This window comes from Micromys minutus, assembly GCF_963924665.1.
Source record: "Micromys minutus genome assembly, chromosome: 8".
In the NCBI taxonomy this organism is placed as follows: Eukaryota; Metazoa; Chordata; class Mammalia; order Rodentia; family Muridae; genus Micromys; species Micromys minutus.
In genome coordinates, this window is record NC_137977.1 from 30,332,425 (window position 1) to 30,346,312 (window position 13,888).

Sequence of the window (13,888 nt, forward strand, 5' to 3'; positions counted from 1 at the left end):
ACATTATTGAATAAAAAGAATGGGTGCTCTGGGTATTTGAACCAGAAAAGAAATGTGTGTGACAGAGAAATTTTTAGTGCTTCCTCCATGTGTTAAGCTCAGCAAATTCTACTCTTTTTATGACTATTGGCTCACTGCACGGTTGTCTGGTCCTTAGATTTTGTTTTAAGTTTGTGCTCCCCTCTTATTTTATAGGTGGATGTGTATTGTACAAAGCAAGCTAAAGTTTGGATGTAGAATGTTCTCCCAAAGGTCTATATGTAAAAGATTCGGTTCCTAGCTTAGTGATATTTGGGATGGTTACAAAGATTAACGGGTGGGGGCACATGGAAAGTCTTCACCCTGTGAAGGTGTGGTGGAAAGTGAGTATGGGATTCTCGTTTGTTCTTCTTTTTCTTCATGGACATGAGCTGAGGAGTTCATATGTTCTCACTATGATGCACTGAGGGATCACCAGCTTCTGCTATGATTTACTGCCTCACTATAGGCCCAAAGAAGTGACATCAGTGCACTGGAGATGGAAACTTTGAAAACTGAGATCGAAAATCAATGATTACTTTTTGTAACCTGATTATGTCAGGTATTTGTCAATATGACAGAAACCCAACAGCATGTTCCTAAGATAAATGAAGAATAAACCAGACCTCTTCACCCCCACACCACACGGCTTTCTTTATTAAGTGCCAACTGGCATGATAACAATATAAGGATTTCAATGCAACTTTAGAAACAAATTACTAGTAGAATAAAGAAGGAATCAAAACCTTACCTGTCTGGTTATATTTATGCCTGAGTTCCCCAAATCAAAGCATACAATTATCCAAACCCCTGTTTTCTGTGTCTACTATGCTACTTTACTTCTACAGTTTAAGTTAAAAATCACCTTAGGAGGTCACTTTTGAAGGTTGCTGTCCAGAATCAATTTCCATTTCCATAAAACTTCTTGAAAAAGAGAAGAGAGAGAGCAGAAGTTAGGTCAACTTATAGAAATGTTAGAATGATCATACCAATCACACTGTCTCATTTTTCTGTACTTATAATTTTTAATTAAAATTTTTTATTTTTATAATTTTTTGAAATGGAGTCTCATTTGTTTTCTAAGCTAGCAACATACTTGTGATCTCCATACTCTAGGCTCAAACTCTCAAGTAGTCTGAATTATAGACCTGTGCTGCTATATGCTCAAAACTAAGCCTGTTCATTATAGTTGAGAGATAATTTTTTTTCCATAATAATTTTCCTCTGTAACAGTAAAGAAAGACCCAAGTTTTTAACAATAGTTTATAGTTGTCATTCAAGATGGCTTAAGAATAAAGTATAAGCTATCTCTTATCCCCTTTAAGATGGGAGCTGTTGTTTTGCATTGACAATACAAAGCATTATCAACTTCAAATTCCAGAATAAAGGAGAATGAAGAAATAAAAAAACCAACAAAAACTGGATTTTGTAATTCTGTAACTTCTTCCTGGAGTTTGTTTCAAAATTAGGCATTAGAAAGTGATTAGGTTTGATGAATAAATATAAAATTATGGATTTTAGACTGTTACCAGAAGATAAAAAGCACATTCAAAGACTCTGAGGGACCACAAAAATCTCATCTGTAATTCATGCCTAGGTGTCTGGTGGAAGGTATGTATGGCCATCAGCAATACAAAGAAAATTTCATGTACAAGAGAGTACTTAAATAACACTAAGGCCTGACCTCATCCATAGCTCTAAGAGCACAAAGCAGGAATCAGCTCTGAATATGATAAGTATAGACAAGTGGTAACATTTCTGAGCTGAGACATTACAGGTCACAAATGGAACAGATAGCAAACTTGCAATGACATATTTTACATTTTGCAAAAGAGAACTTCCCTAGTGCAAGAGAACAGAGAAGTAATTATTCTGCCTCCTTGTGTTGGTATGTTTTGTATGTGAAATTATTAGCTATATTTTATTTTGCATACACTGAATGTTTTACTTATTAATTTTATTATTAATTTACTTCTTTCTCCTGTAAAAATTCATGAAGAGGCAACAGATGCAAATAAAACTTCCACAAAGAAAATGTAATAATAAAATAAAATTATCTTTGAGTTTTAACAATGTGTGGAGAAAAATCATATGCAGACCACCATACAACTGAATGCATTGATTTAAGCATATCAAAGATTACTAGACAACTCAACTACTTCTTTATAATGTATCTTCATTTGTTGATGTTGTGTATAAGAAGCCATGAATACCTTAGAAAAACATGAGAATTCATACTGACATAAAATATCAACATAATTTTAAAGTTTCATAGAATATTAGGGCCATGTTATGTATCTGGTTAGGCATGGATTTCACATCAGAAATACCCAGAAAGCTTGTTTAAAACTGCACCCTTAGCCTTGCTTTTTTGATACATATGCTATGGAATGTAGGAAGACTTATTCAGACAGTTCTCAACTGTATTTTGAGGATGGTAGATAATAAGTCAGAGTTTTCTCAAACTATGCTTAGGTGCCTATGTAAATACAAATTAAAGAATAGCAGCTATTAAGGGCACAGAGTTAAAAGAAATATGAATTAGGAAAGGTCATGTGAAATCCAAACTATGTCAAATCTAAGGAGTATTAGAAAACAGACTGAGAGCATTAGGACTCTTGGATGGATCATCTTTCATAGTGGCCAACACACTAATCCTAAAGTTTTTGCAGCTCAGATCTAATGGGAGATTATAAGTTATCTAACCTTCAGGAACTATTCAAACGCAAAATCAAACATAGCACTCATAATTTTCATTATCAGGACCAAAACCTGTCTTCCACATTTTGGTTCTGCATCCTTCTGTCTTCTTATTATGACCCCGAGATTTTTAAGGCACTATGATAAGGATATCAGCAAAGCACTCTTTTACCAGAAAACTTCAAGGAAATTCATTCACATATAATATGTAACTTAAGGTAGGGCAACTTTTTTAAAAAATCAAACATAATAAATGCATTTGTTCTTCTCACTGATTTTCAGGAGTCTGATCATTATCTACAATGAATCTAGCAAAGCAGGGTTTGTCTCAGTGCTTACGAGCCCCTGGCCATGGAGCGAAGAATGAAGTCCACCGCATTCTCAATGATCTCCGAACCCAGGACGCTTAAGAATTTGGGGAACCCTGGCTCTGGATTTTTACTAGAGTCATCCGGTTTGTTGTCTGATTTCTCATCTGTATTGGCATTATCTTTTGGGTTGTCATCTGTAAACAACAAAATAAACAGAAGAGAATGTCAGATGTGATTCTTAGAAACAAGAAAGGAAAATTTGTTTCTCACATAGAGAAACCCTTGAACTCCTTGGTATCCATCTGGTACCAATTTATACCATTAGTTCCATCTTCTAGTCTTTAAAACATTATCTCATTTAATTCTTATCTCAAAACAGGTTCTGTTTCTTAGCTAGTTCTAGGAATTGAATGGGTCCTGGTATCCAATCAGCCTATTAGGGTGAAGTGTTAAAAAAATAATGCCTTCTCTTCATAGCCATCAAATGCCAAGAGTTCCTCAGCCAGTGTTGGATTTAATGTCAGGCTGCCCCTTACATGCTGAGATTTTACTTTGCAGGTTTTGTGCATGCTGTCAAACTTCTATGAGTTCATGTATATCTTCCCTCCTGTGCCTAAAAAAACAACATTTTCTGATGTTGCCAATCACTTCTGCCTTTGCAATATTTCCAACTCCTCCTCCACAATAATCCTTGAACTTTGGAAGAACAATCATTTGATATTAATGTCAATTTGGGGTAAACACTTCACTGTCTTGTTCTCTTCATGTTGACAAGTCAGAGCATGACTCTATTAATTGGCATCGGCTACAAGTAGAGGCTCCTATGATTTATAGGTACTATTAGTTGTACCATTAAGGATATAGTTAGTGTAGCTAACGTCAGGCTTGGAATGGAGAAAACAGAGATGTTAAGGTAACATCGGTCACTAGTGTTTTCCTGTGATTTCTGTGCCAATGGTAATGAAAATAGAGAAAACAAAATCTTCATGGGTAATTTCCCTGAGCACATATCTCTAAAATAAAGCGCATGCATATTGTGTTCTTTTAGCATCGCAATTATGCTCTAAGATCAAGAATCGGCAAATGAGACTTCATAAAATTGCAAAATTTCTGTAAGGTAAAGGACACTGTCAAGGGGACAAACTGGGAACCAACATATTGGGAAAAGATCTTTATCAATCCTACACCTGATAGAGGGCTAGTATTCAATATATACAAAAAAAACTCAAAAAGTTAAACCCTTTTTAACTAATTCAAATAATTCTATTAAAAATGGGGTACAGAACTAAACAAAGAATTCTCAACTGAGGAGTAAGTATCGAATGGCTGAGAAACACCTGAAGAAATGCCAATTTTCCTAGTAATCAGGAAAATGCAAATCAAAACCACCCCAAGATTCCACCTCATGCCAATCAAAATGGCTAAGATCAAAATTCAGGTGACAGCAGATGCTATCAAAGATGTGGAGAAAGAATAACAGACCTTCACTGTTGGTGGGATCGTAAACTGGTACAACCACTCTGGAAATCAGTCTGGTGGTTCCTCAGAAATTTAGACACAGTACTACCTGAGGACCCAACTATACCACTCCTGGGCATATACACAAAAAAAAGCTTAAACATTTAACAAAGACACATGTTCCACTATGTTCATAGCAGCCTTTTTTATACTAGCCAGAAGTGCGAAAGAATTCATATGCCCTTCAACAGAGGAATGGATACAGAAATTGTGGTACATATATACAGTAGAGTACTACTCAACTATTAAAAACATCGAGTTTATGAAATTCCTAGGCAAATAGATGGAACTTGAAGATATCATCCTGAGTGAGGTAACCCAGTCACAAAAGAACACTCATAGTGTTCACTTACTTATAAGCGGATACTAATCCAAAAAGCTTGAATAATCAAGAAATAATTCGCACAACTTATGAAGCTCAAAGAGAAGGAAGTCCAAAAAGTGGATGCCTCAATCCTTCTTAAAAGGGAGAACAAAACACTCAGGAGAGTAAATAAAGGGAAAATAGATGAGCTGGGATTGGAGAAAAGAACATCCAGAGACTGCCTCACCAGAGGATCCACCCCATATGCAGCCACTAAATTCAAGCATTATTGCTGATGCCAAGTAGTGCTTACTGGCAGGAGCATGATATGGATGCCTCTCCAGAAGCTCTGACAGATCCATACTAATACAGAGGAGGATGCTTGCAGCTAACCATCAGACTGAACAAGAGGACCCCAATGAAGGAGCTAAAGAAAGGACCGAAGGAGCCAAAAAGGTGTGTAACTCCATGGGAAGAACAAAATTATCAACTGACCAACCAAAGATCCCAGAGTCCAATGCACAAACCAATGAGTTCTCATGGAGAGAACCATTGTCCAAGGTGCATATGAAACAGAGGACAGTATTTTTGGGCATCAATGGGAGGAGAGGCCTTTGGTCCAGGAAAAAGCGACTGAACCAGTGCATGAATTCCATCTGACTCCAGGACACATGATCTTTGTGTTGTATTTCGTTACCTCCATAGAATGGTTCTCTGACATAACCAGCTATGTTTAAAGCAAAAATAAATTCCATTCACAGAATAAGAGCTCCTCCATTTCAATACAATAACAATTTTATTCACCCTTAATGTAATACTAAATACTAGCTTTTCAACACCCAAGAAGCCAGGGCATAGAGTATGGAAAGCTGGGAGTTAGTTTCAGTATTTGGGCCACATGTGCAGTCATTGGTATTCATGTGTGCTGTTCCACATGGTTTAAGGTTCTACAATCTTAGTTTTCTTTTTGCTTTCAGCAAATTATTAGCCATGTACTTTTGCAAATCACACATAACCACTATCTTTTAGTTTCCTCATTGGAATGTTGTTGGGATGAAAATTATTATATATTTGCTCATGTTTATACATACATACATATATATATATATACATATATATACACATCATATATACTACCTATTATAGAATCAGACCCAGAATAAGTTAACAGCAATTTATCTATGGTATTATTAGTGTTATTATAATCACATCATAGCTACAATAACTTCATTTTTCTTGAACAGTTTAGAATATTATAGAAATTTTAAATTCTACTGGAATGCCCAGAAATATCAACTCATAAGGTTCAGAATTAAATAATTTGTCTTATAAAATATAATAAAAAGTAGGATTTGTTTACATTAAGAATTCAGCGGACTTTCTTCATTGAATGTGATTATAAAATTCTGAGCAAATACAAGAAATATATAGAATACCAGTAGTTATGTTATTTTTAAAAATTTATTTATTTATTTATATTATGTATATAAGTGCCTTATCTGCATGTACAACTTCATGTTAGAGGAGGGCATCAGATCTAGATCATGCTGGGGATTGAACTCAGGACCTCTGGGAGAGAAGTCAGTGCTCTTAACCACTAAGCCCTCTCTCCAGTCCCTAATTATGTTATTTCATAGGCAAGGGAATTAACACTTAAAACTGTACTTATTTAACCAGTTTCAGAGATTATTGGGTGAACTGAGAATTGTCTTTAGAACATAATCTCACCCTTGTCATCACTGTGTTGATAAATTTAGGAGCAGTGGAGACACAGACATCCCCATATCCTCTTTGTCATAATTCTTTTGCATTGTTCATTGGTCATTGTCATACTTTAGTAAAAGCATTTAGACTTACCTCTTATGAACTGTGAATACTGGGAATAGGAGGTACAATTTGGCTAAGTAGCTTAGGGTAAAAGAACCTATGCATACTCTGTTCTTTCTCCACTAAAAGAAATGTATTTGGATTACTTATCAACTTTGACAGAGACCAAAGGTGTCAGGGGTGTTTGGGGAAGATATGTCTCTGATATATGATATGGTTCCTTAATGATTTTAAGGTTAATGAAGGGTGTTAGAGTAGCAATAAAGCATCAAAAGTCCATGAACGTAAGACATCTTTTGGTGAAGAGAATAGTTATCTAGTTGGGTGAAGGTCTAACATCCACTTGCGCCAGAGTAATTTCCTGACTAAAGTACCACCCCTCACAAAGAAAGATGGTGAGCTCACCTTAAGCCATGTCAAAGAAATAGGTGTAATAATGATCACCTTAATGAAACACTGCTCTTTTTTTTTCTCCCAGATTTCCCACCCTTAGCTTTCAAGGTTGCAGCTAGGTCAGTCTGCTAGATTGTCAACCACTCAGAAAGTGGAACTTTGCATCTTTTAGCTCTATATTAAGCATTCACCTTTCTGTATCACTTTAGATTTTTCTGATACTTTGGTCCATCTTAATACCTTCTTTAAGTTGCCTCTTTGCCATGTTCTTGTCTGCCACCACATATCTGATGCCCCTACTGGTAATCCAAATAGCATTACTTATTTTTTTCACAGCTAAGCAGCTGCTGAGATACACAAACTGCCTGGGGTGTTTTTCTTATAAAATCTAATAAATATGTCTTCAAACTTGAAAAAATATACATAATAACAATAACACTTAATATGTGTTGTTTATTATTAACCAGGCGCTATTCTAAACTGATGTCTCTTTAATTTTCATGATAAATTTGTAAGACCGTCAACAACTATTGTTTCCTTATTTGCATGACATCTACACATATTACACATCATGCCTTAATTTTACATTTCTCTTTAGTGATCTTCATCATCATTGATTGTTAGTTATAATTATCAAAACACCCCACAGATATTTCTCAAAAATTAATATTATAAAATCGTGTCACCTTATTTAAGAATATGAGAAGGACCGTTTTCAAATATCACACATTTACTGAGAACAGAGGACACATCAAAAATTAAGCTTACTAAAACTGCTTTCTGTATTAGATGCATTTCCAACCACCCAGCCCAGTGTTCTTTCTGTGGTGCCAAAATGCTCCTCCCCTTTAGTGTTCTGGACCAGTGCCAGCTTCCACCCATCACAGCTAACTGTGGCCAGGTTTTGGCTGTGATCAGAAACACTTACCTGCCCGGCATGTCAGGATTAGGGCAGTCAGTCCTAGGACAACCATCAGACGAAGAACTGAGACAGCCATTCCTGTTGTCCCGGGTATAGGTGCAGGTGTGTTGCTTAGATGCACCTGAAGCTTTGCTCAATTTATAGGACAGTTGTGATGACTTCATCTGCTGTGAAATTTAGGCTATTGCACAAGACATTTACATGGCTTGCTCTGACATCTCTACCAATGAGCTCTGCCCTGTCTTTCAAAATCAAAGCAATTGAGTTTCATTTTTGTTATTCTTTTTCTCCCTCTTCTCCATTTTCTTTTTCCATTCCTAATAGGCTCCCATCAATTTCCCTATCACATGGGGACCTTTTGCTTTTACTCCCATTTTTTAATTATGTTTTTTGTTCCCTTCTTAGGGCTGCCTATCAAGTTGCATAGTTAATAGCACTCTCGTAACTTTTCATTTACATTTATAGAAACATTATATATTAGGATTTGCAAATGTGACAGAATATGTGATTTTGTCTTTTTGAGACTAGAGTACCTTATTGATATAATATTCTCTAGCTTTTTCCACACTTGAAAAACTTTCTAATTTCATTTTTCTTAGCAGGTTATTAAAAGCATATATATATATATATATATATATACACATATATACGTATATATGTATATATATATGTATATATATGTATATATATATATATATATATATATGCCAATTTTTTATTTCCTAGATATTTCAAATATTGTATCAGTAAACATGAAGGTCCACATAGCTCTGTGGTAGAAATACAGTCTTTTGAAGGTATGCCCAAAAAGAGTACCGCTAAGCCATATGGTAGTTCTACTCATTTTGCTGAGAAACCTCCATATTGGCTGCAATGTTTTGCAGTCCCACCAACACTGGATAAGGATTATTCTTTCTCTATAACCTTATCACTCACTGCTGTCATTTGTTGTTCTGGTCATAGACAGCCTCTGATGAGATAGAATATTAATGTGGTTTATATTTGCATTTGCCTTACGATTGAGGATGTTGAATATTTAGAATAGATATTCATTAGTGTTTGTGTTTCATCTTCTCAGATCTATCTATTCATTAGCCCAGGCTTTAAATGACAGTTTTCTGATTTAGGTGTTTAATTTTGGCTATTTATATATTCTGGATATCAGTTCCGTCTCTGAGGAATAGCTGGTAAAATGTATCTAACATTGTGCAGGCATTCTGTTTGTCTTGATAGTAGTTTCCTTACTGTGAAGAAACATTTTAATCTTATGTAGTCCCAGATGTTGATACTTAGGGATATTTCCTGTACTACTGAAATCTGGTTCAGAAAGTTCAAGCCTCTACCTACAATCTCAAGTGAATTTCCTATATTTCTGCTGAAAGAATCAGCATTTTTGGTTTTCCACCAATGCAGTTGATTCATTTCAATACTGCAAAGGGTGAGCATTGTAGATCTAAGTTTGTAGATGACTGTTTTTATCAGCACCATTTGTTAAACAGACTCTATAGATACAACAGCATTTTCTTCAGAATGCCACTGATCTTCCTTACAGAGCTAGAAAAATCACACAAAACGAGCTTTTAATTAGTTAATTTATTTTATGTATGTGAGTACACTATAACTGTCTTCAGACACACTGGAAGAGGGCATCCCCATTACAGATGGTAGTGAGCCACCATGTGGTTGCTGGGAATTGAACTCAGGACCTCTGTAAGAACAGTCAGCGCTCTTAACCACTGAGCCATGCAAAAAAAGTTTTAGAAAACAGAAAAAGACATGCATAGACAAAGCATTTTTAATTTGTTGTTTATTTTTAAATTATAATTTTGTTTATTCTTTAAGAATTTCATGATACAGTTTAATAATATTATTACACCCACTCTAGATCCTCTCTCACATCCCTACCCATATAACTTCATATTCTTTCTTTTCCTTGGATGAATAGAAACTATCAAGCAAAGAAAATGAGCAAAATGTTCAAATTATGTTGGTTGACTGCTCCTGGGCAAGAAGGCTTGTCCCAGAGTGTGGTTGATAAACCTATTGTCACTCCACTGAAGAAAAAGGATTTTCCATTTCCTACCATCTATCAGTCACAAATAGCTTCTCTTAAGCTGGAAGTATATTGCAATAAGTATCACAATATCTGACTTGTAATTATATTTTGGAGCTGACAAACTAAGCCTCCTATTCACACAAAAATAGACATATAGACCAATGGTAGAATACCCAGAAATAAAAATAAACTTCTGTGACTACCTAACTTTATTTTACAAAGTCACCAAAAATATACACTGGATAAAATAAAGGTTTTTCAAATAGGGAAAAAAATTAATGTGTACCCATCTATAACACTGAAGTACATCTTTGAGGTAAAGTTTCAATGCAAGTGTCAATCAACAGATATTATGTAAATTATTAAATATCAAGTATAACATTATGTTAACAAGGCATCCTTTCCAGCTTAATAAGGCCGTTATAAACATGGTGGAGCATGTGTCCTTATTATATGTTCGAGCATCTTTGGGGTATAAGCCCAGATGTCCTTCAACATAGGAATAGATACAGAAAGTGTGGTACATTTACACAATGGAGTAATACTCAGCTATTGGAAACAATGGTTTTACAAAATTCCTAAGTAAATGAATTGAACTAGAGAATATCATCCTGAGTGAGGTAACCCAGTCACAAAGGAACACAGATGATATGCACTCACTGATAATTGGATTCTAGCCTCAGAAAGCTCTGAATACCCAAGAAACAACTCACAGACCTTTTGAAGCTCAAAAAAAAAAAAAAAAAAAGACCAAAATATGGAAGCCTCAGTCCTTAGAAAAAAATTGTATATTCATCATATATTATTATGTAACAAATTTTGTGAGCTATAATGATATTTTACAAAATAAATAAATTTAAAAAATTCATCCCCATGCATCCATTTGTGCGCTTGGTTCTCTCTTCATGCTTGGAAGGTGGGCATGCTCCCTCAGATCATATTTCTTCATTTCTGCTCACACTGTTTCTTAATGCTGGAATAATTTCCTCATCTCTTCTCCCTGGAGCATTATAATTTCTTTCCCTGGCTTGGGTCCAATGCCCACATTCTGTGTAATCATTATGATATCCATTGTACCTTCCTCAAAGTATACCTTATTTCTTCTTTAACTGCCCTTAGAACCTTTCATTTCATTGCACAATAGTTAATGAGTTAATGAATTTAATTGTTCTCTTTTCCTATATCCTGTGAATTTATCTATTTATTTATCTATCTATCTATTATTAACACATCTTTTTGTCTTTTTAATTATCTATCTAAAATTGTAAATAAATAAATGCATACCTACATACGCACATACATACATACATACATACATACATACATACATACTTATAAGGTCTTTCAATCTATTCCTCTCAAAGACCTAATACTCAGCCTCCGTAAAGTTTGCTCTGCAGACAGTCTCTACCATCAGGAAGCCTTCATAAAGCTAGCCTCATGGTATTTGTTACATTGTTTATCATGCAACACTCACTGTGCTTATATTGTGGATCTCTAGGGAAAAATATGGCAGTGACGTCTATGAACTATGTCATGGATTCTGGCATGTAGCTGAGTTTGCTGAAAAAAGTTTAAGAACAATCCAGAAGGGCTTTTTAAAAAATATACTACAGGGAAGCGAAAGCTATAGACAGTATAATTGCGGCAGAATTCTGCTGTCTTCTTGGAAGATCAATGAAATAGAGCTGGGTAAACTTTGAGTGAACTGCTTTCATTAGCTGAATAGCAAGAAAATGGCATTGCTGTATGTATCAGATTCCTAGCACAAGCTCTGCATGTAGAAGGTAACTAATCAATATGAAGTGAAGGAATAAATTAATCAATATTTTTGAGAGGAGAATCCTAACCTGAATGCCTCAAGTAGCTCTGTCAACCAGTATCTGTGACAATACTGATCCCACTCTGAGCTTCAGCTGCTTTATTTGTAAAAGCAGAACATTTTATTTTCTGTCTTATGTCTCCAGAGTACATTAAATAATAATGATGAAATGTCTGATGAGCTGTAAGGAGCCTTTCATGCATGCCTGGCTAATAGCAGCAGTTAGTCATCTGTGCTTTGTCACCCACAGGCACAATCAAATGAGCTTGATTTAGATAAGGGCACAGGCTTGTAAAGGGAAGCAGAGGATCTTTTTCCCCCCTAGAGCACGTCTCCAGTGTGGTTAGGAAGTATACAAGTGCAAGAACTATGTTTGAGCTCTTATGAATGATGGAATAGTCCACAATTTCTCTGTGCTCATGTCTGGAAAATGTATATGAAAAATATATTTCCAGTGTCTAGGAGTTGGTTATATTTCTTGGGATTGTGTGTAGATTCAACTGGAAAAATGTAGTGAGCAAGCAGGTAGCACAATACCTTGTACACACTGAGAGAACATAAATGAAGGTTTTATTATTGTCTTTTCTCCTTCCCCTTCTTTTTCCTCCTCTTTTTTGTTCTTTATATTTTTTTCTTATATTTTATCTTCCCATCACTTAATTTTTATACTTCATATAAGAACATCCTGCCCCTCCCTTCCCACTCAGTGATTCTCCTGGAAAGAAATGGCACTTAACTGTGCAAGAAACATTGAGAGTAAGACCACCACGGTTCCTAACTATTCTGGCCACATGATAAATTAGATAAAACACATAAGCAATGTTGTCTGAAACCACCATTATTATCTTCATTTTATCTAATAAATACAAGTTTAGAAGGATTAAATAGTTTGTCCAAGGTTAAAAATCCTGTGTGAGACAGAACAAGGTATTGGACCCTAAGTTGTGTGACTCCAAAGAATCTGCTAGTAACTCTGTTATTTGCACTGTCAACCCTGTGAACTGCTCTGTTAAAGTGCCTGGATCAAGCCAAGGGGGAGTTGCAGTCCCCAGCCTAATTCACTAATCTATCTATATATGATCTGTTTCTTGCATTAACATCCTCATCTTATATTGGCCTTTGAAGGAAATGTTGGTCTTTTCTATTCATGCTTGCTTGAATTAATTTTGGAGTATAGAATAGGCAGAGCCCATAGTGACTTCTTAATTCTTGACTGAAGGAGAACAGGAGATAAAGCTTTAGGATCACACCATACCCATTGACACTTGCAGTTCAAATGAACAATTAGAAGTGTATCTCAGATATTCCACAGAAAACAGCAATATTAAAATTATAATATGACAATAACTTCAAGTCTCTCAAGAGAGAAATCAAAGAAGATCTCAGAAAATGGAGTGATCTTCCATGCTCTCTGATTGGCAGTTAATATAGTAAAAATATAGCAAAATAGTAAAAATAACAGAGTAAAAATATCAGAGACCTGGGAGGTGGGAGACTCCAAGGACTCAGAGGGAGTGACCTTAGATGAAATGTCCTACAGTGGAGAGAGCGAACTTGTAGGCTCTACCTCAAGTAGAAAGATGAGGCATCAAGTGGAGTGGTGGGGTTGCCATCCCACAGTCAGAAACTCTTAGCCAGACTTTTTCCTGTCTGAGAGAACTACGGTGAAGAGCCTGAGGAAACAAAGATCCAGTGACAGGCCCAAATTGGGATCCAGCTCAAGGGGACGCCCCAAGGCCTGACACTATTATTGAGGTTGTGGAGTGCTCACATAAAGGGGTCTATCATGACTGCCCTCTGAAAGGCCCACAAAGCAGCTGAAAGAGCCAGATGGAGAGTTTTACACCCAACCAATAGATAGAATCTGGTGACCTCTGTGGTTGAATTAGGGAAAATCTGGAAGAAGCTAAGGATCAGGATGACCCTATAAAAGGACCAGCAGTCTCAAATAACTTGGACCCCTGAGATCTCTCAGATATTGAGGCACCAACCTGGCAGCATAAACCAGCTGATACGA

The 13,888-nt window shown here is 35.8% G+C and overlaps 1 protein-coding gene across 1 annotated transcript; it reads right to left on the bottom strand.

Annotated features, from left to right (window-relative positions):
* Nucleotides 1-884: 884 nt before the first annotated feature.
* On the bottom strand, nt 885-8,069 carry LOC308423571 (uncharacterized protein C5orf46 homolog; the record flags this gene model as incomplete). Its single annotated transcript, XM_080920325.1, has 3 exons — nt 885-942; nt 3,058-3,223; nt 8,000-8,069. 3 exons carry the CDS (start codon nt 8,067-8,069, stop codon nt 885-887), a joined length of 294 nt encoding a protein of 97 aa, XP_080776451.1.
* Nucleotides 8,070-13,888: the final 5,819 nt, after the last annotated feature.